The 22,530-nt window shown below is 42.9% G+C and overlaps 1 protein-coding gene and 6 non-coding genes across 7 annotated transcripts in view; all 7 read right to left on the bottom strand.

Annotated features, from left to right (window-relative positions):
* Positions 1-2,657, bottom strand: part of LOC143038670 (uncharacterized) — a 22,879-nt gene extending 20,222 nt beyond the window's left edge. The window contains exon 1 of the mRNA XM_076208198.1: positions 1,868-2,657. Coding sequence (XP_076064313.1) covers positions 1,868-2,137 — 270 coding nt within the window. The 5' untranslated portion in view covers positions 2,138-2,657. The remainder of the gene's footprint in view (positions 1-1,867) is intronic.
* Positions 2,658-6,738: 4,081 nt separating this feature from the next.
* Positions 6,739-6,842, bottom strand: LOC143038716 (U6 spliceosomal RNA). The gene has a single exon (XR_012967602.1). It is a non-coding gene; the product is annotated as a U6 spliceosomal RNA (small nuclear RNA).
* Positions 6,843-9,296: 2,454 nt separating this feature from the next.
* LOC143038711 (U6 spliceosomal RNA) lies at positions 9,297-9,403 on the bottom strand. The gene has a single exon (XR_012967598.1). It is a non-coding gene; the product is annotated as a U6 spliceosomal RNA (small nuclear RNA).
* Positions 9,404-11,883: 2,480 nt separating this feature from the next.
* LOC143038712 (U6 spliceosomal RNA) lies at positions 11,884-11,990 on the bottom strand. The gene has a single exon (XR_012967599.1). It is a non-coding gene; the product is annotated as a U6 spliceosomal RNA (small nuclear RNA).
* A 2,617-nt stretch (positions 11,991-14,607) lies between these two features.
* On the bottom strand, positions 14,608-14,714 carry LOC143038709 (U6 spliceosomal RNA). The gene has a single exon (XR_012967596.1). It is a non-coding gene; the product is annotated as a U6 spliceosomal RNA (small nuclear RNA).
* A 2,663-nt stretch (positions 14,715-17,377) lies between these two features.
* On the bottom strand, positions 17,378-17,484 carry LOC143038713 (U6 spliceosomal RNA). Its single transcript, XR_012967600.1, has one exon. It is a non-coding gene; the product is annotated as a U6 spliceosomal RNA (small nuclear RNA).
* A 2,576-nt stretch (positions 17,485-20,060) lies between these two features.
* On the bottom strand, positions 20,061-20,167 carry LOC143038710 (U6 spliceosomal RNA). Its single transcript, XR_012967597.1, has one exon. It is a non-coding gene; the product is annotated as a U6 spliceosomal RNA (small nuclear RNA).
* Between the last annotated feature and the right edge of the window lie 2,363 nt (positions 20,168-22,530).

Genomic DNA, 22,530 nt, shown 5'->3' on the forward strand with positions numbered 1-22,530 from the left:
TAATATTTATACAGTAATAAGAAAACTGGGGAAGGTTATAGCCACATAAAAGCTTCGTACAATATACATACATAGACATTCATATATAAATGGAACTAATAACAATAATAATAAAATAAAGCAGGAAAACATACACATTTATATACAAATGGAACTACTACTACTACTAATAAAACAATAAAGCAGCAAAACAAGGGAGCATAACCATATGGCCGAAACGTCCACAAAGACATCTGGCACAATTAGGAGCCATGGTGCTGCTTTACTATCCTATCAATTAAGAAATTATCTAGTTTAAATAACCCTAAACTCAAATTTTGATAACAATATCCTTATAAGCTCTCGGCATGTAGGCCCTATAACAAGGTATAGGTATTGCCTCCTCCTACAGGAGTCTGTTGCCCTTCGTACCACTTGCTCATGACGGCCCGCAGTACACGTTAGCAGTGGCCATTATTGACTAAGAGTTCTATAGGGCCTACATGTCGAGCGCTTATAAGGAGGATGAGAAGTCACTTCCTATCATCAAGGACAATGTGTCCCCCACCAACGAGATGGACCGCATAAAACTTGCCATTTATTATAGGAACAAGAGAACTAAGACCTTATCATGAAAAATAACATCTCCCCATGCCCATCCGACATCGAGTGAATCTGGTGTACCAGTTCAAGTGTCCTTTTGGGGACTGTACGCCCCAAGATTCCTACATCGGACTCACTACCAATCGCCTTTCCAGACGGTTGACATACCACCTTAACAATGGAGGCCCTAAGCAGCACCTCCAGGAGACCCATAACATTCCAATCACCAGATCTATCTTAGTGGACAATACCACAATTTTAGACCGAGAAAGTGACAAGTGCCGCCTTGCCCTCCTTGAGGCCCTCCACATCAAATACAGCCAGCCCAGCAGGAAGCCCCCACCATCCTTCCCAGCCTCAAACCGTTCAGAATCCGCCAAACCAGACAACCCAGCTACGACACGAATTCGCCCTCTCATGACCAGTCACTCCGGCCGCGACGGACACAGTAACGGTCATCTAAAGTGTCCTTTCCTAGTGGTCACAGTTCCCCTTCGCTCGTATCCTTCCCCAGTATCATTTGTCCTTTCCCAGTTTTAGACCAGAGTAACGGTCAACCTTTTGTGATCTTTCCTAATATTTACTTTCTGTATTTATAATCACCCATTTCTTTGTTCTTGTTACAATTGAAAATACTAACTGTGATTTGCGAAACGTCTTGTATCCTGTTCTACCCATTAGATGGCTTCTATCGGCAACTTGCTTTATTCTTTACCTCTCCATGCTAGAGAGATCTTCAGAAGACGAAACTCTTCATCGGAAACTCATCAGAGCTCAATTTGCTGTTGCATAAAATTCAATATGCCTTAAAGAAAATATTTTGCCGCGTTACTCCAATATATATATATATGTACATACAGTATATATACATACACACACACGCACATATATATGATATATATATATATATATATATATATATATGCGGAAAAACCACAAAGGAAAAAGAAAAACTGATGGGTTTTTTTCTCGCATATTTAGAATCACGAGTTTGTGATTTCTCATGCATATAATATATATATATATTATATATATATACAAGTATAAATATATAAACATATAAATATATATCTACATATATATATATATACACACACACATATATACATATATGTATATATATATATATGTATACATACACACACACACACACATATATATATATATATATATATAGATAGATACATGGTTAGATAACTTTCTGGATGGGGACGATAGGTGGTAATGAAGGTCTTGTGGTCTCTTGCAGTCACCTTCGTATGTTTTTCCACCTCGCCTACATTACCTGGACGGCGATGTATCGGATGGTGGCCTCCACAGAGTCGTCCCTTTGAAGTACCGTGTTCAGGAGGCTCTCCTCCAAGGAGGGCGTCAAGGACCCTGCCAAGAAATCACGGACGAGTTCGAGCCGTTTGGTGAGCACGGGGGGTCCGTAGACATCCCACTCCTCGTCCTCAGAGAAGAAGATCTCGTCGAGTATGACCGCGCAGATGTTGTAGAGGACTTTGTCGTGCGTCAGCTCCTTTAGGGAGGAAACTTTCTTACACGGAGGCATGGTGACTGGGTTCGAACCCCACCCAGGGAAATGCTAATTTAGTTTTTCTGGCTGGCGTTTGAACAGCTGCGATAGGGGGAGGAGGAAAGGGCGCTCTTTTTCCAGTAAAGGGCTAGTCCTGTTTAAGATAATAAACCCTTCATCCAGAAGTTACCTACAGGTTAATTTTCTACCTGCCACCAGTCGATGTAGAGCTAAAGGTTAACACAACACTGCAACAGCTCACTATCGAATATAGCACTGCCTCAGGCGAATTTGGAACGAAAAGGTGTTAAGATAGGGTCCGACTTTGGTTACACTTCAATGTCACTCGTTTCACACGCGCACGCAGTTAACCACAGATAGTTAGGCGGCACAACACGACCCATAACTAGCTCCTAGCTTGTCAAACCAGCACAGTGGTCGGGTACTTGATGCACAGTGTTTGGCTCGTTGGTCCAACCCTTGGCACCTGCAGTGCACCCTTGGCATTTTGCCCACAATCTGTTGTGGGCCACCATACCATGATGGCCCAATGTTACGCAAAAACACGCACATAAAGGACCACTATTCCGCACCTTTTCCAATGCCTATATCAGGGGCAAATGGTCCACATTAAGCACAAGTAACGAGAACGACGTGTAACCAAACCCCCCAATTAAACTCAGGTTTAAGGAAATAAGCAAGAAATGGTTTACCAACAGATTGGTTAACAAATGGAATAAGCTTAGTAATCGTGTAGTGAGCGCTGAATAATAGTCGTTTTAAGGGATAACTTTAAAGGGAATGGAATTGCCTAGTGTAGGCCTTATGGCCTCTTGCAGTATCTTCATTACTAGTGTTCTAATGAATGCCTGGCTAAAGGGACCGTGAGATCCTTCCAAGTCGATGGGGGCTAAAAGGCCTATCCCTCTAAAGTGCAGCAAGTCCTCTTTCCCCTGTTCCTCCCTTTCCTTCTACAGGAGTCAACCAGCACCAACTTTCCTACGAAAGGTAGCACCGCAGGCTAACACCAGTAATAATAATAATCGGTTTATTGAGAAAAAGGGTTATTACACTGGGCTATTATTCCTCCCACATTCTACCTCCAACCTCCATTTGAATAACTAGAATATCACTTCGCTTAAAAAAACAAACTAGACTTCTCTAAGAACATGTCAACATTATGGCTAACATTCGTATAGGTTTACAATCCCTTAGTTCATTATTCAGCTTTGCTATATACGACAAAAAGATAAATTAATATTTGGATTTGAAAAATAAAATATTGTAACCGAAGTTGTTTTCACTCGAACGAACTCTCAACGGTCGACGCTGGTGAAGTCCGCAGGAGCCCAGTGTGATAACCTCTTTAACGATACACTGACAATACTCAGTTTGTGCTAATTTTAGGACTAGACAAAATGGTGTTGATAATGTGCACTATGGATGGAATGGCACTGTTCATGTAGCTGTCAGTCCTTGGCGTTCTGATGCTTGTAGTGCCTGGACTGGAACGGTGACTCATTGATGATCATAAGCAATTATATATCCAACACCAGGGTTACTCAACGTTAGAGGTTGTGTGACTTGAAAGAAAACAAATAGGCATTAGGGTGCTAGAAGTATCTTAACTACAATCTAATTATACATTTTTCAATATTAAATGATTACACAGGTTTTCAATATACAAAAATACCCGTGGACAATTCTTGTACCCAGTGTTGCATAATGAAAAACATTTTCTAGTTTTACGACAGTTGGAATGCATGATGCAGTCTCGATGAAATATACCAAAGTGGGAATGAATGACAAAATAATGACAAGCAAATAAATAAATGATAATAAATGAAAATAAAATCATAATGAAAAAGAGCTGGTTTTAGAACACTTGATCTCAATCCTGAGATACAATTGAAAAACTATAGCAAGGAATCTGCAAAAGATACAATGAAGAGCCAAATTGTTGTAGGAGTGGCAACTAGTCCAAACCTGACAACAGGAAGATGGAGAGAGAAAAAAGAAAGGAGGAGAAAAAAAAAAAAAAAAAAAAAAAAAAAAAAAAAAAAAAAGTGTGTGTGTGTGTGTGGGGGGGGGGTAACACCCTGGTAGAGAAGGGTGGTCGCAGAGATGAGGTGTAATCCCTTCATTACCGGGTCAAGGCGTGTGGGGTAGCCATAACGGAGATCAACCAAACGGTTTGGCAGAACGACACCTGGTAAGGTTCGAGAAGCGACGGGATGTTTCAACGTTGCATCAGCTGTTGGCTCTCCTATAGGTGGTGGTGTGGGTGGAGGCACGGCGCCAAATCTGCCGCATAAAGCTTTATGCTCATAGGTGGGGGTGGGGGGTCGCACAACTGCGCACATATATACAGCTAAACTATAATTTTTACTATATTTAACCAGCCCTACTAAGATTATTAATCTTTCTATATATCGAGAACTTTTCCCTTGTATAAAGGAGATAGCTAAGTCATAGGCATGTACCCACTCCCACCCATTTCACCACCCTTTCCTCCCTCTCATCTTGGCTCCTGGACGACAGGTCATCACTGCATCTTGTCCATTGCCCTGGGCCAGAAGGCCTCACTTAATCGGCGACTCCCCTTTCTTCATGCAGAAAAAGAGAAGACTGGGAGAAATCCCTTCGGGCTTCGTCAAAATGTCATTTACACACAAGCACCCCTATTCCCCACCCTTACCATCCTTGTATAACAGTATCATCTGTACAGAACCATTCTCCTCTCGTCTCTTGCCTTTTCCCTTATTGCTCAACGCCCCCTTCACACCAACCATCTCATCCTCGGTCGTCCACCCAAATTCACTCTACCTCTGCCTTCCACCAGTGGCGATTCTGGGGGGTGGGGTGGGGGAGGGCCATGGTCCCCCCCAGTTTTACAGCTGGCCCACCAGTTTATTCGTATATCTTATTTTTGAAATATATATATATATATATATGTAGTTACCAAAGTAGTTTCTACCTATCTCTACATTAAATCGACGCTCTGAGGGCATTCTACCTATCTCTACATTAAATCGACGCTCTGAGAGCAAAGACTCCGATTCCTGTTAATGTATTGATAAAATGTTTAAAATGTAATGGGGTAAGGAACACACAACATAACAAGTTCTCTTACCTGTTCCCTACAAGACACACTAGAGTGAATACACACTTGAACTATGAGAACAAGGCCATTTTATGCCCCACTTAAAAGGGAAACTTAAACACCACTGAGCATTCTAAACACACTCAACGCCAAGGAATTTTTTAAGATATTTTAGACTGAAAAAGATTTTTCAGTCACCTGGTACAGGGTCAACCCCTTCAGAGTTATAAAATACAATAAAAATATAAAAAGAGTTCGGTCCTTCTGTGTTGGCGAGGCTGCTGCGGGCCGCCCACTCCCAGGCGCGATCCCACTACTGTTGGACACGGGTGCTTTTGGCTGCTGGGTTTCCCCTCTGGCCCGTTGCACACCTCCTTAGACAACCTGGGCGCCCCGAGCTCCCCCAGGGCTACCATATTGATGCCCAACTTAGTGCGGACGCCCAGTCCACATGGGGAGTCCCGCAGCAGTGATCCCCGCCTCAAGCCGTCCACGGGCTCAAGCCTCCGAGTAGCCGGATTACAGGGTCACGCCACGGACCCCGGCGAAAGATGATGGCCATCTTGGCGCTTGATTACATCACAAATCTGGCCCCGACGACGGAGAACTTATAATATAAATCCGGTGGGGGAAAGGTCAAGCTTTCAAATAGGCATTTTTCTTCCATTCCGTTACTCAAATTTTCTTGCAATTCCCCCTTTTTATTTTCCTGAACCTCGCACCCCGGGATACTACTACTGTATATCTGGTGGCCTGCTTGACTCTTAGATGGTAGGTAGGTACTTAAACCAGTGCATAGAATAACATCCGTTTTAAAGTCTCGTAGAATGAAAAAGTTTCTATGGAAATAATAAATGAACCAGGGTCATCCCTGCGTCCCGCCCACTGCCCTGGATCAGAAGCAATGTAGCAAGGCAGTACATCCACAGCAAAGCCGCTTCACTTAATCAGCGACCCCCCCACCCATGTCCGTCCCCTCGTGCAGAAAAAGAGAAGACGGGGAGCAATCCCTTCGGGCTGTGTCAAAATGTCATTCACACATAAGCACCTCCTATGGGTATTTGGTTGTCGAACACGTTGTTCGACAACCAAATACCCCGTTCACACATCACTTTAAACACGTGTCTGTCGTACCGCGTTCGACGAACCGTTAGACCGTGTAAACCCCCTCTAAGAACTTCTTTCAAAGACGACACAAGGGTTGTGCTTATACCGTAGATTAGTTCAAATAATTAGGATTAAAAGGTCGGTCTTTGAGACTATTAGGGTTTTAGTGTTTCCTACTTTTCATACATTGCCTCTCTCCTTACCTGTGATAGTACTTTGAACTGTAACCGAATGCATAATAAAGAATTGTCGGTTGACGAAAAAGCAGAGTTGATCCGTCTTCGGGAGTCGAACCGGCGACTCTCGGTGCAACTCGGAAGAGGGGACCCTTCCACCGGTTTGTTCGTGTATTTGTTTCAGTACAGCCAGAGATTGCTTGCAACAGTATCGACCAGGGGCCAGCCAGGTGAGCATGTTATGTGCGGTTCAAAATGTGGAACGCTTCACGATTTTGCGTGTCCTTGCGCAGGGGCCATGCTAATCTTCTCTGTATCGTTCCAATTTTAGTATATGTACCGCCGAAGCAAGTACATCAGATTAAGGCCTTTTCGCGGGTGTGATGCTTCAGGGAGCAGCACCAAAAACATGCGTATGTCTCTCTACGTCTTTCTACTGAAACTGCATCAATCTCCAACTGAGCAGGCTTTAGAACCACAAAACGCTTCAAATACCGAAGTATGATTCAAGTCGCCCGTAATTGTGGTTCTCTTTTCAAGATTGATCTCAAAACCATTGCCTAACACAACTTATTAATTTTTTAACAATATGTATAAATACTGCGAGGATGGCACTACATTACACTTATTTCCATTGTGGACACTAGTTATTTATGTATCTCCTATTACTGTAATAGAGAAGATTCAGGTTTTGACCTTAAAAGAGTGAAATTATGGTCACCCAAGGAATCAGTTTTGATCATATTAGGGTACTTAGCGGCGGTAAACTGCGACATGGTGCCTTCCATCATTGCCTTAAAAGAATGTAATTTTGTAATGTAGGCAATGTAATTGCCTTAAAACAATATAATGCTGCAAGTTTGCGGTTTTTCATAACCATGGTTTTTGGGAGGCCTTTCGGTGGGCGAAATAGTTGTTGCTCCTAGCCATGGCATGGATAACTCTTTTTTTTTTTGCCGGGGGGGGGGAGCTGTAAAGCCATGAAGGTATATTTCCTATGGCATGAAATCTTGGCGAATACAATGCACTTGTGGATTTGTGATAATCTGTTGGAAAACTGAATATGTCTCTTCTCAAATGTTTTTTCAAGGGAAGAAAAAATCAAAAGAGCCCGGTCCTTCTGTGTTGGCGAGGCTGCTGCGGGCCGCCCACTCCCAGGCGCGATCCCACTACTGTTGGACACGGGTGCTTTTGGCTGCTGGGTTTCCCCCCTGGCCCGTTGCACACCTCCTTAGACAACCTGGGCGCCCCGAGCTCCCCCAGGGCGACCATATTGATGCCCAACTTAGTGCGGACGCCCAGTCCACATGGGGAGTCCCGCAGCAGTGATCCCCGCCTCAAGCCGGATTACAGGGTCACGCCACGGACCCCGGCGAAAGTTGATGGCCATCTTGGCGCTTGATTACATCACAAATCTGGCCCCGACGACGGAGAACTTATTATATAAATCCGGTGGGGGAAAGGTCAAGCTTTCAAATAGGCATTTTTCTTCCATTCCGTTACTCAAATTTTCTTGCAATTCCCCTTTTTTAATTTCCTGAACCCCGCGCGGGACCCCGGGATACTACTACTGTATATCTGGTGGCCTCCTCGACTCTTAGATGATAGGCAGGTACTTAAACCACAGTGCATAGAACAACATCCGTTTTAAAGTCTCGTAGAATTAAAAAAATTCTATGGAAATAATAAATGAACCAGGGTCATCCCTGCGTCCCGCCCACTGCCCTGGATCAGAAGCAATGTAGCAAGGCAGTACATCCACAGCAAAGCCGCTTCACTTAATCAGCGACCCCCCCACCCATGTCCGTCCCCTCGTGCAGAAAAAGAGAAGACGGGGAGCAATCCCTTCGGGCTGTGTCAAAATGTCATTCACACATAAGCACCTCCTACTCACCGCCCCTCCCTTCCTTGCATAACTTTTATCTATACGCAACCACTCTCCATTCATCCTTATCTCTTGCCTTTTCCCTACCTTGAAAACAGTAGAAAAAAATATATATATGAACAGGGCTAGATGCAAATTCAACTTTCTCAACTCAGAATGAAAATTAATCACAATTCACTTTATTCGTAATCAATAAGCAATATTTTTAAACAAGTGAAATTAAATTACTTCGTGTTATTAAATATATGGAAGATGAATAGCTTTTCGTGTTCACTTCAATTCATTATGGCCAAATCAAAGCTTTTGACCAAACCAGTATTACTAACGTAAAGAAAAAATTATGTTTCAAATTACCATCTTTATTTCTTATCCAAAATGTTCTACCACAGAAACCAGTTCATTTGTTTGTATTAGTAAACAAAACAAGGTCAAGTCCAATTCACTGAGAATTGTACTTGACCTTATTTGGTTGTCGATCACGTTGTTCGAGAACCAAATACCCCGTTCACACATCACTTTAAACACGTGTCTGTCGAACCGATAGACCGTGTAAACCCCCTCTAAGAACTTCTTTCAAAGACGACACAAGGGTTGTGCTTATACCGTAGATTAGTTCAAATAATTAGGAACAAAAGGTCGGTCTTTGAGACTATTAGGGTTTTAATATTTCCTGCTTGTCATTCATTGCCTCTCTCCTTACCTGTGATAGTACTTTGAACTGTAACCCAATGCATAATAAAGAATTGTCAGTTGACGAAAAAGCAGAGTTGATCCGTCTTCGGGAGTCGAACCGGCGACTCTCGGTGCAACTAGGAAGAGGGGACCCTTCCACCGGTTTGTTCGTGTATTTGTTTCAGTACATCCAGAGATTGCTTGCAACACCATCGACCAGGGGCCAGCCAGGTGAGCATGTTATGTGCGGTTCAAAATGTGGAACGCTTCACGATTTTGCGTGTCATCCTTGCGCAGGGGCCATGCTAATCTTCTCTGTATCGTTCCAATTTTAGTATATGTACCGCCGAAGCAAGTACATCAGATTAAGGCCTTTTCGCGGGTGTGATGCTTCAGGGAGCAGCACCAAAAACGTGCGTATGCCTCCCTAAGCCTTTCTACTGAAACTGCATCAATCTCCAAATGAGCAGGCTGTAGAACCACAAAACGTTTCAAATACCGAAGTATAAGTCGCCCGTAATTGTGGTTCTCTTTTCAAGATTGATCACAAAACCATTGCCTAACACAACTTATTAATTTTTTAACTATATGTATAAATACTGCGAGGATGGCACTACATTACACTTATTTCCATCGTGGACACTTGTTATTTACATATCGCCTATTACTGTATTTGAAAAAATTCAGGTTTTAACCTTAAAAGAGTAAAATTATGGTCCCCCAGGGAATTAGTTTTGATCATATTAGGGTACTCAGCGGCGGTAAACTGCGACATGGTGCCTTCCATCATTGCCTTAAAAGAATGTAATTTTGTAATGTAGGCAATGTAATTGCCTTAAAACAATATAATGCTGCAAGTTTGCGGTTTTTCATAACCATGGTTTTTGGGAGGCCTTTCGGTGGGCGAAATAGTTGTTGCTCCTAGCCATGGCATGGATAACTCTTTTTTTTTTTTTTTTTGCCGGGGGGGGGGGGAGCTGTAAAGCCATGAAGGTATATTTCCTATGGCATGAAATCTTGGCGAATACAATGCACTTGTGGCTTTGTGATAATCTGTTGGAAAACTGAATATGTCTCTTCTCAAATGTTTTTTCAAGGGAAGAAAAAATCAAAAGAGCCCGGTCCTTCTGTGTTGGCGAGGCTGCTGCGGGCCGCCCACTCCCAGGCGCGATCCCACTACTGTTGGACACGGGTGCTTTTGGCTGCTGGGTTTCCCCCCTGGCCCGTTGCACACCTCCTTAGACAACCTGGGCGCCCCGAGCTCCCCCAGGGCGACCATATTGATGCCCAACTTAGTGCGGACGCCCAGTCCACATGGGGAGTCCCGCAGCAGTGATCCCCGCCTCAAGCCGTCCACGGGCTCAAGCCTCCGAGTAGCCGGATTACAGGGTCACGCCACGGACCCCGGCGAAAGTTGATGGCCATCTTGGCGCTTGATTACATCACAAATCTGGCCCCGACGACGGAGAACTTATTATATAAATCCGGTGGGGGAAAGGTCAAGCTTTCAAATAGGCATTTTTCTTCCATTCCGTTACTCAAATTTTCTTGCAATTCCCTTTTTTTAATTTCCTGAACCCCGCACCCCGGGATACTACTACTGTATATCTGGTGGCCTCCTTGACTCTTAGATGATAGGCAGGTACTTAAACCACAGTGCATAGAACAACATCCGTTTTAAAGTCTCGTAGAATTAAAAAAATTCTATGGAAATAATAAATGAACCAGGGTCATCCCTGCGTCCCGCCCACTGCCCTGGATCAGAAGCAATGTAGCAAGGCAGTACATCCACAGCAAAGCCGCTTCACTTAATCAGCGACCCCCCCACCCATGTCCGTCCCCTCGTGCAGAAAAAGAGAAGACGGGGAGCAATCCCTTCGGGCTGTGTCAAAATGTCATTCACACATAAGCACCTCCTACTCACCGCCCCTCCCTTCCTTGCATAACTTTTATCTATACGCAACCACTCTCCATTCATCCTTATCTCTTGCCTTTTCCCTACCTTGAAAACAGTAGAAAAAAATATATATATGAACAGGGCTAGATGCAAATTCAACTTTCTCAACTCAGAATGAAAATTAATCACAATTCACTTTATTCGTAATCAATAAGCAATATTTTTAAACAAGTGAAATTAAATTACTTCGTGTTATTAAATATATGGAAGATGAATAGCTTTTCGTGTTCACTTCAATTCATTATGGCCAAATCAAAGCTTTTGACCAAACCAGTATTACTAACGTAAAGAAAAAATTATGTTTCAAATTACCATCTTTATTTCTTATCCAAAATGTTCTACCACAGAAACCAGTTCATTTGTTTGTATTAGTAAACAAAACAAGGTCAAGTCCAATTCACTGAGAATTGTACTTGACCTTATTTGGTTGTCGATCACGTTGTTCGAGAACCAAATACCCCGTTCACACATCACTTTAAACACGTGTCTGTCGAACCGATAGACCGTGTAAACCCCCTCTAAGAACTTCTTTCAAAGACGACACAAGGGTTGTGCTTATACCGTAGATTAGTTCAAATAATTAGGAACAAAAGGTCGGTCTTTGAGACTATTAGGGTTTTAATATTTCCTGCTTGTCATTCATTGCCTCTCTCCTTACCTGTGATAGTACTTTGAACTGTAACCGAATGCATAATAAAGAATTGTCGGTTGACGAAAAAGCAGAGTTGATCCGTCTTCGGGAATCGAACCGGCGACTCTCGGTGCAACTAGGAAGAGGGGACCCTTCCACCGGTTTGTTCGTGTATTTGTTTCAGTACATCCAGAGATTGCTTGCAACACCATCGACCAGGGGCCAGCCAGGTGAGCATGTTATGTGCGGTTCAAAATGTGGAACGCTTCACGATTTTGCGTGTCATCCTTGCGCAGGGGCCATGCTAATCTTCTCTGTATCGTTCCAATTTTAGTATATGTACCGCCGAAGCAAGTACATCAGATTAAGGCCTTTTCGCGGGTGTGATGCTTCAGGGAGCAGCACCAAAAACGTGCGTATGCCTCCCTAAGCCTTTCTACTGAAACTGCATCAATCTCCAAATGAGCAGGCTGTAGAACCACAAAACGTTTCAAATACCGAAGTATAAGTCGCCCGTAATTGTGGTTCTCTTTTCAAGATTGATCACAAAACCATTGCCTAACACAACTTATTAATTTTTTAACTATATGTATAAATACTGCGAGGATGGCACTACATTACACTTATTTCCATCGTGGACACTTGTTATTTACATATCGCCTATTACTGTATTTGAAAAAATTCAGGTTTTAACCTTAAAAGAGTAAAATTATGGTCCCCCAGGGAATTAGTTTTGATCATATTAGGGTACTCAGCGGCGGTAAACTGCGACATGGTGCCTTCCATCATTGCCTTAAAAGAATGTAATTTTGTAATGTAGGCAATGTAATTGCCTTAAAACAATATAATGCTGCAAGTTTGCGGTTTTTCATAACCATGGTTTTTGGGAGGCCTTTCGGTGGGCGAAATAGTTGTTGCTCCTAGCCATGGCATGGATAACTCTTTTTTTTTTTTTTTTTTTTTTTTGCCGGGGGGGGGGGGGGGGGTGTAAAGCCATGAAGGTATATTTCCTATGGCATGAAATCTTGGCGAATACAATGCACTTGTGGCTTTGTGATAATCTGTTGGAAAACTGAATATGTCTCTTCTCAAATGTTTTTTCAAGGGAAGAAAAAATCAAAAGAGCCCGGTCCTTCTGTGTTGGCGAGGCTGCTGCGGGCCGCCCACTCCCAGGCGCGATCCCACTACTGTTGGACACGGGTGCTTTTGGCTGCTGGGTTTCCCCCCTGGCCCGTTGCACACCTCCTTAGACAACCTGGGCGCCCCGAGCTCCCCCAGGGCGACCATATTGATGCCCAACTTAGTGCGGACGCCCAGTCCACATGGGGAGTCCCGCAGCAGTGATCCCCGCCTCAAGCCGTCCACGGGCTCAAGCCTCCGAGTAGCCGGATTACAGGGTCACGCCACGGACCCCGGCGAAAGTTGATGGCCATCTTGGTGCTTGATTACATCACAAATCTGGCCCCGACGACGGAGAACTTATTATATAAATCCGGTGGGGGAAAGGTCAAGCTTTCAAATAGGCATTTTTCTTCCATTCCGTTACTCAAATTTTCTTGCAATTCCCCTTTTTTAATTTCCTGAACCCCGCACCCCGGGATACTACTACTGTATATCTGGTGGCCTCCTTGACTCTTAGATGATAGGCAGGTACTTAAACCACAGTGCATAGAACAACATCCGTTTTAAAGTCTCGTAGAATTAAAAAAATTCTATGGAAATAATAAATGAACCAGGGTCATCCCTGCGTCCCGCCCACTGCCCTGGATCAGAAGCAATGTAGCAAGGCAGTACATCCACAGCAAAGCCGCTTCACTTAATCAGCGACCCCCCCACCCATGTCCGTCCCCTCGTGCAGAAAAAGAGAAGACGGGGAGAAAGCCCTTCGGGCTGTGTCAAAATGTCATTCACACATAAGCACCTCCTACTCACCGCCCCTCCCTTCCTTGCATAACTTTTATCTATATGCAACCACTCTCCATTCATCCTTATCTCTTGCCTTTTCTCTACCTTGAAAACAGTAGAAAAAAATATATATATGAACAGGGCTAGATGCAATTCAACTTTCTCAACTCAGAATGAAAATTAATCACAATTCACTTTATTCGTAATCAATAAGCAATATTTTTAAACAAGTGAAATTAAATTACTTCGTGTTATTAAATATATGGAAGATGAATAGCTTTTCGTGTTCACTTCAATTCATTATGGCCAAATCAAAGCTTTTGACCAAACCAGTATCACTAACGTAAAGAAAAAATTATGTTTCAAATTACCATCTTAATTTCTTATCCAAAATGATCTACCACAGAAACCAGTTCATTTGTTTGTATTAGTAAACAAAACAAGGTCAAGTCTAATTCACTGAGAATTGTACTTGGTCGCATACGAAGTGTTCGAATGACCAACGATTGTCAGTGTGTCTGGGTCAAAGGTAACGGTCGCAACTAAACTTCTGGTGTAATTGCTCACTCTCTCTAAGAGGGGATTTACACGGTCTAACGGTTCGTCGAACACGTTGTTCGACAACCAAATACCCCGTTCACACATCACTTTAAACACGTGTCTGTCGAACCACGTTCGACGAACCGTTAGACCGTGTAAACCCCCTCTAAGAACTTCTTTCAAAGACGACACAAGGGTTGTGCTTATACCGTAGATTAGTTCAAATAATTAGGAACAAAAGGTCGGTCTTTGAGACTATTAGGGTTTTAATGTTTCCTGCTTTTCATACGTTGCCTCTCTCCTTACCTGTGATAGTACTTTGAACTGTAACTGAATGCATAATAAAGAATTGTCGGTTGACGAAAAAGCAGAGTTGATCCGTCTTCGGGAGTCGAACCGGCGACTCTCAGTGCAACTAGGAAGAGGGGACCCTTCCACCGGTTTGTTCGTGTATTTGTTTCAGTACATCCAGAGATTGCTTGCAACACCATCGACCAGGGGCCAGCCAGGTGAGCATGTTATGTGCGGTTCAAAATGTGGAACGCTTCACGATTTTGCGTGTCATCCTTGCGCAGGGGCCATGCTAATCTTCTCTGTATCGTTCCAATTTTAGTATATGTACCGCCGAAGCAGGTACATCAGATTAAGGCCTTTTCGCGGGTGTAATGCTTCAGGGAGCAGCACCAAAAACGTGCGTATGCCTCCCTAAGCCTTTCTACTGAAACTGCATCAATCTCCAAATGAGCAGGCTGTAGAACCACAAAACGTTTCAAATACCGAAGTATGATTAAAGTCGCCCGTAATTGTGGTTCTCTTTTCAAGATTGATCACAAAACCATTGCCTAACACAACTTATTAATTTTTTAACTATATGTATAAATACTGCGAGGATGGCACTACATTACACTTATTTCCATCGTGAACACTTGTTATTTACATATCTCCTATTACTGTATTAGAGAAGATTCAGGTTTTAACCTTAAAAGAGTAAAATTATGGTCCCCCAGGGAATCAGTTTTGATCATATTAGGGTACTTCGCGGCGGTAAACTGCGACATGGTGCCTTCCATCATTGCCTTAAAAGAATGTAATTTTGTAATGTAGGCAATGTAATTGCCTTAAAACAATATAATGCTGCAAGTTTGCGGTTTTTCATAACCATGGTTTTTGGGAGGCCTTTCGGTGGGCGAAATAGTTGTTGCTCCTAACCATGGCATGGATAACTTTTTTTTTTTGCCGAGGGGGGGAGGCTGTAAAGCCATGAAGGTATATTTCCTATGGCATGAAATCGTGGCGAATGCAATGCACTTGTGGCTTTGTGATAATCTATTGGAAAACTGAATATGCCTCTTCTCAAATGTTTTTTCAAGGGAAGAAAAAATCAAAAGAGCCCGGTCCTTCTGTGTTGGCGAGGCTGCTGCGGGCCGCCCACTCCCAGGCGCGATCCCACTACTGTTGGACACGGGTGCTTTTGGCTGCTGGGTTTCCCCCCTGGCCCGTTGCACACCTCCTTAGGCAACCTGGGCGCCCTGAGCTCCCCTAGGGCGACCATATTGATGCCCAACTTAGTGCGGACGCCCAGTCCACATGGGGAGTCCCGCAGCAGTGATTCCCGCCTCAAGCCGTCCACGGGCTCAAGCCTCCGGGTAGCCGGATTACAGGGTCACGCCACGGACCCCGGCGAAAGATGATGGCCATCTTGGCGTTTGATTACCTCACAAATCTGGCCCCGACGACGGAGAACTTATTATATAAATCCGGTGGGGGAAAGGTCAAGCTTTCAAATAGGCATTTTTCTTCCATTCCGTTACTCAAATTTTCTTGCAATTCCCCTTTTTTAATTTCCTGAACCCCGCACCCCGGGATACTACTACTGTATATCTGGTGGCCTGCTTGACTCTTAGATGGTGGGTAGGTACTTGAACCACAGTGCATAGAACAACATCCGTTTTAAAGTCTCATAGAATTAAAAAAGTTCTATGGAAATAACAAATGAACCAGGGTCATCCCTGCGTCCCGCCCACTGCCCTGGATCAGAGGCAATGTAGCAGGACAGTACATCCACAGCAAAGCCGCTTCACTTAATCAGCGACCCCCCCCCACCCATGTCCGTCCCCTCGTGCAGAAAAAGAGAAGACGGGGAGAAAGCCCTTCGGGCTGTGTCAAAATGTCATTCACACATAAGCACCTCCTACCCACTGCCCCTCCCTTCCTTGCATAAGTTTGATCTATACGCAACCACTCTCCATTCATCCTTATCTCTTGCCTTTTCCCTACCTTGAAAACAGTAGAAAAAAAATATATATGAACAGGGCTAGATGCAATTCAACTTTCTCAACTCAGAATGAAAATTAATCACAATTCACTTTATTCGTAATCAATAAGCAATATTTTTAAACAAGTGAAATTAAATTACTTCGCGTTATTAAATATATGGAAGATGAATAGCTTTTCGTGTTCACTTCAATTCATTATGGCCAAATCAAAACTTTTGACCAAACCAGTATCACTAACGTAAAGAATTTTTTTTTTCTTCAAATTACCATCTTTATTTCTTATCCAAAATGTTCTACCACAGAAACCAGTTCATTTGTTTGTATTAGTAAACAAAACAAGGTCAAGTCTAATTCACTGAGAATTGTACTTGGTCGCATACGAAGTGTTCGAATGACCAACGATTGTCAGTGTGTCTGGGTCAAAGGTAACGGTCGCAACTAAACTTCTGGTGTAATTGCTCACTCTCTCTAAGAGGGGATTTACACGGTCTAACGGTTCGTCGAACGCGGTTCGACAGACACGTGTTTAAAGTGATGTGTGAACGGGGTATTTGGTTGTCGAACACGTTGTTCGACAACCAAATACCCCGTTCACACATCACTTTAAACACGTGTCTGTCGAACCACGTTCGACGAACCGTTAGACCGTGTAAACCCCCTCTAAGAACTTCTTTCAAAGACGACACAAGGGTTGTGCTTATACCGTAGATTAGTTCAAATAATTAGGAACAAAAGGTCGGTCTTTGAGACTATTAGGGTTTTAATGTTTCCTGCTTTTCATACGTTGCCTCTCTCCTTACCTGTGATAGTACTTTGAACTGTAACTGAATGCATAATAAAGAATTGTCGGTTGCCGAAAAAGCAGAGTTGATCCGTCTTCGGGAGTCGAACCAGCGACTCTCGGTGCAACTAGGAAGAGGGGACCCTTCCACCGGTTTGTTCGTGTATTTGTTTCAGTACAGCCAGAGATTGCTTGCAACAGCATCGACCAGGCTCCAGCCAGGTGAGCATGTTATGTGCGGTTCAAAATGTGGAACGCTTCACGATTTTGCGTGTCATCCTTGCGCAGGGGCCATGCTAATCTTCTCTGTATCGTTCCAATTTTAGTATATGTACCGCCGAAGCAAGTACGTTTGATTGAGGCCTTTTCATGGGTGCAATGCTTCAGGGAGCAGCACCAGAATATTGTCTCGCCGTGCTTGCTCGCTGAAACTGCAATCCCCAGCTAAGCAGGCTGTAGAAACACATAACGCTTCGAATACAGATGCACGACTAAAATCGTCCGTCTCTTATGGTTATCTTTTCAAGACTTACCATGAAGTAGCCACAGATATGGACATGGAATTATTGCCTAGCACAATATCGTTTTTTTTTTGTTTTTTTTTTTTAATCCATTATTTTCTCCTGATTGCAGGGTGTCAGAGATGATTCTGAATCGTGTATGTCAATCTTGTGAGAGTGAAAATATGTGGATACTAGTTAAGATAACCGAGTTCTTTTTAATGACGTTACGGTATTCGGGGCGGTAGATTGGGCCTGAACATGGTACGAACCCTCTTCCACCGCCTGAGCTGTATTATATCTTAATTATGATGTTTGCGTGGTCTTTCACACTAGGAGGAACAGGTGATGCCTCTGGTCATGTGAGGGTAGATTTAGGTAGGAGCCTCTTCCCTGGGATGGGTGGGGGGAGACTTGATGCATCCATGAAGATGTATTTGCTAAGACATATCATACGATTGGTTTTGTGATGTCTTGTTGGAAAACTGAATATTCTCCCAAATATTTTCGAAAATAGATTCAAAAGAGCCCGGTCCTTCTGTGTTGGCGAGGCTGCTGCGGGCCGCCCACTCCCAGGCGCGATCCCACTACTGTTGGACACGGGTGCTTTTGGCTGCTGGGTTTCCCCCCTGGCCCGTTGCACACCTCCTTAGGCAACCTGGGCGCCCTGAGCTCCCCCAGGGCTACCATATTGATGCCCAACTTAGTGCGGACGCCCAGTCCACATGGGGAGTCCCGCAGCAGTGATCCCCGCCTCAAGCCGTCCACGGGCTCAAGCCTCCGGGTAGCCGGATTACAGGGTCACGCCACGGACCCCGGCGAAAGATGATGGCCATCTTGGCGCTTGATTACCTCACAAATCTGGCCCCGACGACGGAGAACTTATTATATAAATCCGGTGGGGGAAAGGTCAAGCTTTCAAATAGGCATTTTTCTTCCATTCCGTTACTCAAATTTTGTTGCAATTCCCCCTTTTTATTTTCCTGGACCCCCCCCCCCCCCCCCCCGGGATACTACTACTGTATATCTGGTGGCCTGCTTGACTCTTAGATGGTGGGTAGGTACTTAAACCACAGTGCATAGAACAACATCCGTTTTAAAGTCTCATAGAATTAAAAAAGTTCTATGGAAATAACAAATGAACCAGGGTCATCCCTGCGTCCTGCCCACTGCCCTGGATCAGAGGCAATGTAGCAAGACAGTACATCCACAGCAAAGCTGCTTCACTTAATCAGCGACCCCCCCCACCCATGTCCGTCCCCTCGTGCAGAAAAAGAGAAGACGGGGAGAAAGCCCTTCGGGCTGTGTCAAAATGTCATTCACACATAAGCACCTCCTACCCACTGCCCCTCCCTTCCTTGCATAAGTTTGATCTATACGCAACCACTCTCCATACATCCTTATCTCTTGCCTTTTCCCTACCTTGAAAACAGTAGAAAAAAAATATATATGAACAGGGCTAGATGCAATTCAACTTTCTCAACTCAGAATGAAAATTAATCACAATTCACTTTATTCGTAATCAATAAGCAATATTTTTAAACAAGTGAAATTAAATTACTTCGCGTTATTAAATATATGGAAGATGAATAGCTTTTCGTGTTCACTTCAATTCATTATGGCCAAATCAAAACTTTTGACCAAACCAGTATCACTAACGTAAAGAATTTTTTTTTTTTTCAAATTACCATCTTCTACCACAGAAACCAGTTCATTTGTTTGTATTAGTAAACAAAACAAGGTCAAGTCCAAATCACTGAGAATTGTACTTGGTCGCATACGAAGTGTTCGAATGACCAACGATTGTCAGTGTGTCTGGGTCAAAGGTAACGGTCGCAACTAAACTTCTGGTGTAATTGCTCACTCTCTCTAAGAGGGGATTTACACGGTCTAAACGGTTAGTCGAACGCGGTTCGACAGACACGTGTTTAAAGTGATGTGTGAACGGGGTATTTGGTTGTCGAACACGTTGTTCGACAACCAAATACCCCGTTCACACATCACTTTAAACACGTGTCTGTCGAACCACGTTCGACGAACCGTTAGACCGTGTAAACCCCCTCTAAGAACTTCTTTCAAAGACGACACAAGGGTTGTGCTTATACCGTAGATTAGTTCAAATAATTAGGAACAAAAGGTCGGTCTTTGAGATTATTAGGGTTTTAATGTTTCCTGCTTTTCATACGTTGCCTCTCTCCTTACCTGTGATAGTACTTTGAACTGTAACTGAATGCATAATAAAGAATTGTCGGTTGACGAAAAAGCAGAGTTGATCCGTCTTCGAGAGTCGAACCAGCGACTCTCGGTGCAACTAGGAAGAGGGGACCCTTTCACCGGTTTGTTCGTGTATTTGTTTCAGTACAGCCAGAGATTGCTTGCAACAGCATCGACCAGGGGCCAGCCAGGTGAGCATGTTATGTGCGGTTCAAAATGTGGAACGCTTCACGATTTTGCGTGTCATCCTTGCGCAGGGGCCATGCTAATCTTCTCTGTATCGTTCCAATTTTAGTATATGTACCGCCGAAGCAGGTACATCAGATTAAAGCCTTTTCGCGGGTGTGATGCTTCAGGGAGCAGCACCAAAAACGTGCGTATGCCTCCCTATGCCTTTCTACTGAAACTGCATCAATCTCCAACTGAGCAGGCTGTAGACCCACAAAACGTTTCAAATACCGAAGTATAATTAAAGTCGCCCGTAATTGTGGTTCTCTTTTCAAGATTTATCACAAAATCGTTGGCTAACACAACGATAGGATGTAATGATAATGGAGGAGAAAATATCACTGTAGGATATAATGTTAGTGGAGGACAAAATATAATTTTAGGAAGGAATACCGGACAGAATGTCAATGAAGGCCAAAATATCATTATAGGATGTAATGGCAGTGGAAGACAAGATATCACGATGGGATGTAATTATAGTAGAGGAAAAAACATCACGGTAGGATATAATGTCACTGGAGGACAGAATATAATTTTAGGAAGGGATGCCGGACATAATGTCAATGAACGACGGGAGGCCGGCGTGAATCACGGTGACGTAGGGGGACAAAATGTACAAAAGTGATCGGAGGACCGTGATCGACCAGAGTCCGTGATGGGGGAAATGTTAATGTTAATTTTGATGGGAGAAATGTTAATGAGGCATTGAATGTCAATGAAGGACCAAATAATAATATAGAGCAAGGTATAAATAAAAAACAAAATGATAATGTAAGACATGATATTGAAACTCAAAATGTGTCAAAAAGAAATAATCACGAGTTTCTTCAAACCATGTACTTTAATGCTCGTAGTATTAGGAACAAATTTCAAGAAATACAGGCGTATGTCAAAAGCGAAAATCTCGATATGATAGGAATAACTGAGACATGGTTAAATGATAGAGTTCGAAGCTGAATTTAATATTGCGGGATTTAAACACTTTCATCAGGATAGAAACCACAAGAAAGGTGGGGGTGTTCTGTTGTACGTTAAAAAAAATGTTCATGCTTGTGTTTTAGAGAAAGTGAAACAGGATGCATATGATAGTTTGTGGGTTGAGTTAACCCAAACAAATGGACAAAAAATGAATATAGGTGTAATATATAGGCCAAAGACATTATCATTAGCAGACGACAAACTGTTATTTCAAGAACTGTCTAGTTTCTGTAACCGGGATTTATTGATAATGGGCGATTTCAATTCTACTGACACTGATTGGATGACCCTTGAACATGGCCATATAGGTAGTAGCTCGATTGATTTTTTTTTTGTTACAATTACTTAATTCAGCATGTAAAAGAGCCCACAAGATATGGAAACTTACTCGATCTATTGATCACTAGCCGCGAAAGCATGGTAACTGATGTAGAAGTCGGTGAATCTGTTGCAAATAGCGATCACAACTTAGATTCAAACTCCTAAACAATTTTAGAATAGATACTTGTGTTTCTAATATACCCGATTTCAGTAAAGCTCAGTTCATAGGACTACGTCAGGAGCTTCAGCTTACAGATTGGGAGGCAAAATTAAACGAAAGACCTGTAGATCAGATGTGGGAAATGTTTCAAAATACGCTAAGATGATTCAAACTTACGTTCCTTTTAAGGACAGACGTCCCCCAAATCAGACTCGCCCAAAGTGGCTCGACAAAGAAACTGAAAAAAGTATTGCTAAAAAGAGACAGGCTTATAAGAAATATAAGTGCTCGGGTGGATCTAATGACTATGAAAGTTATGTATCTATACAGAGAGATTTAAAAAAGACAATAAGAAAAAGAAAACGACAATACGAAATTAACATCGCTGATAAATCCAAAGAGAATCCCAAAGAATTCTATAGTTACATTAGAGATAAAAAGGTTGTTAGGAATCACATTGGTCCAGTATTATCTGCTGACGGTCAACTTGAATATTCAAATGAAGGAATGTGTAATATCTTAAACAATTATTTTAGCTCGGTATTCGTAAACGAAACACCTCAAAGTGAATTCCAAACCGAAACCTGTGAAAAGTCTAGGGTAAACTTACTACAGTAAATATAACAACAGAAAAAATTAAAAGGTCCATAGATAAACTCAAAGTTAATAAAACACCAGGGCCTGACGGTTGGCATCCAAGAATCTTAAAGGAAATGAAAAATGAGATTGTTGTTCCATTAGAAATTTTCAAGAAATCCATCATATCCGGAGATGTCCCAAGAGAATGGAAGCTAGCTAACGTTACTCCCATATTCAAAAAAGGTGACAAAAAGAAGCCAAATAAGTATAGGCCTATAAGTTTGACTTCAATCGTAGGAAAAATAATGGAAACTATCATCAGAAATGCTATCGAACATCATTTAGAAAGTAACCGTTTGATAAATGATAGCCAGCATGGTTTCAGACGGAAACGTTCTTGCGTGACTAACTTACTC

Source organism: Oratosquilla oratoria, chromosome 24 (genome assembly GCF_046742065.1).
Source record: "Oratosquilla oratoria isolate Oo_2021 chromosome 24, ASM4674206v1, whole genome shotgun sequence".
NCBI classification, from domain to species: Eukaryota; Metazoa; Arthropoda; class Malacostraca; order Stomatopoda; family Squillidae; genus Oratosquilla; species Oratosquilla oratoria.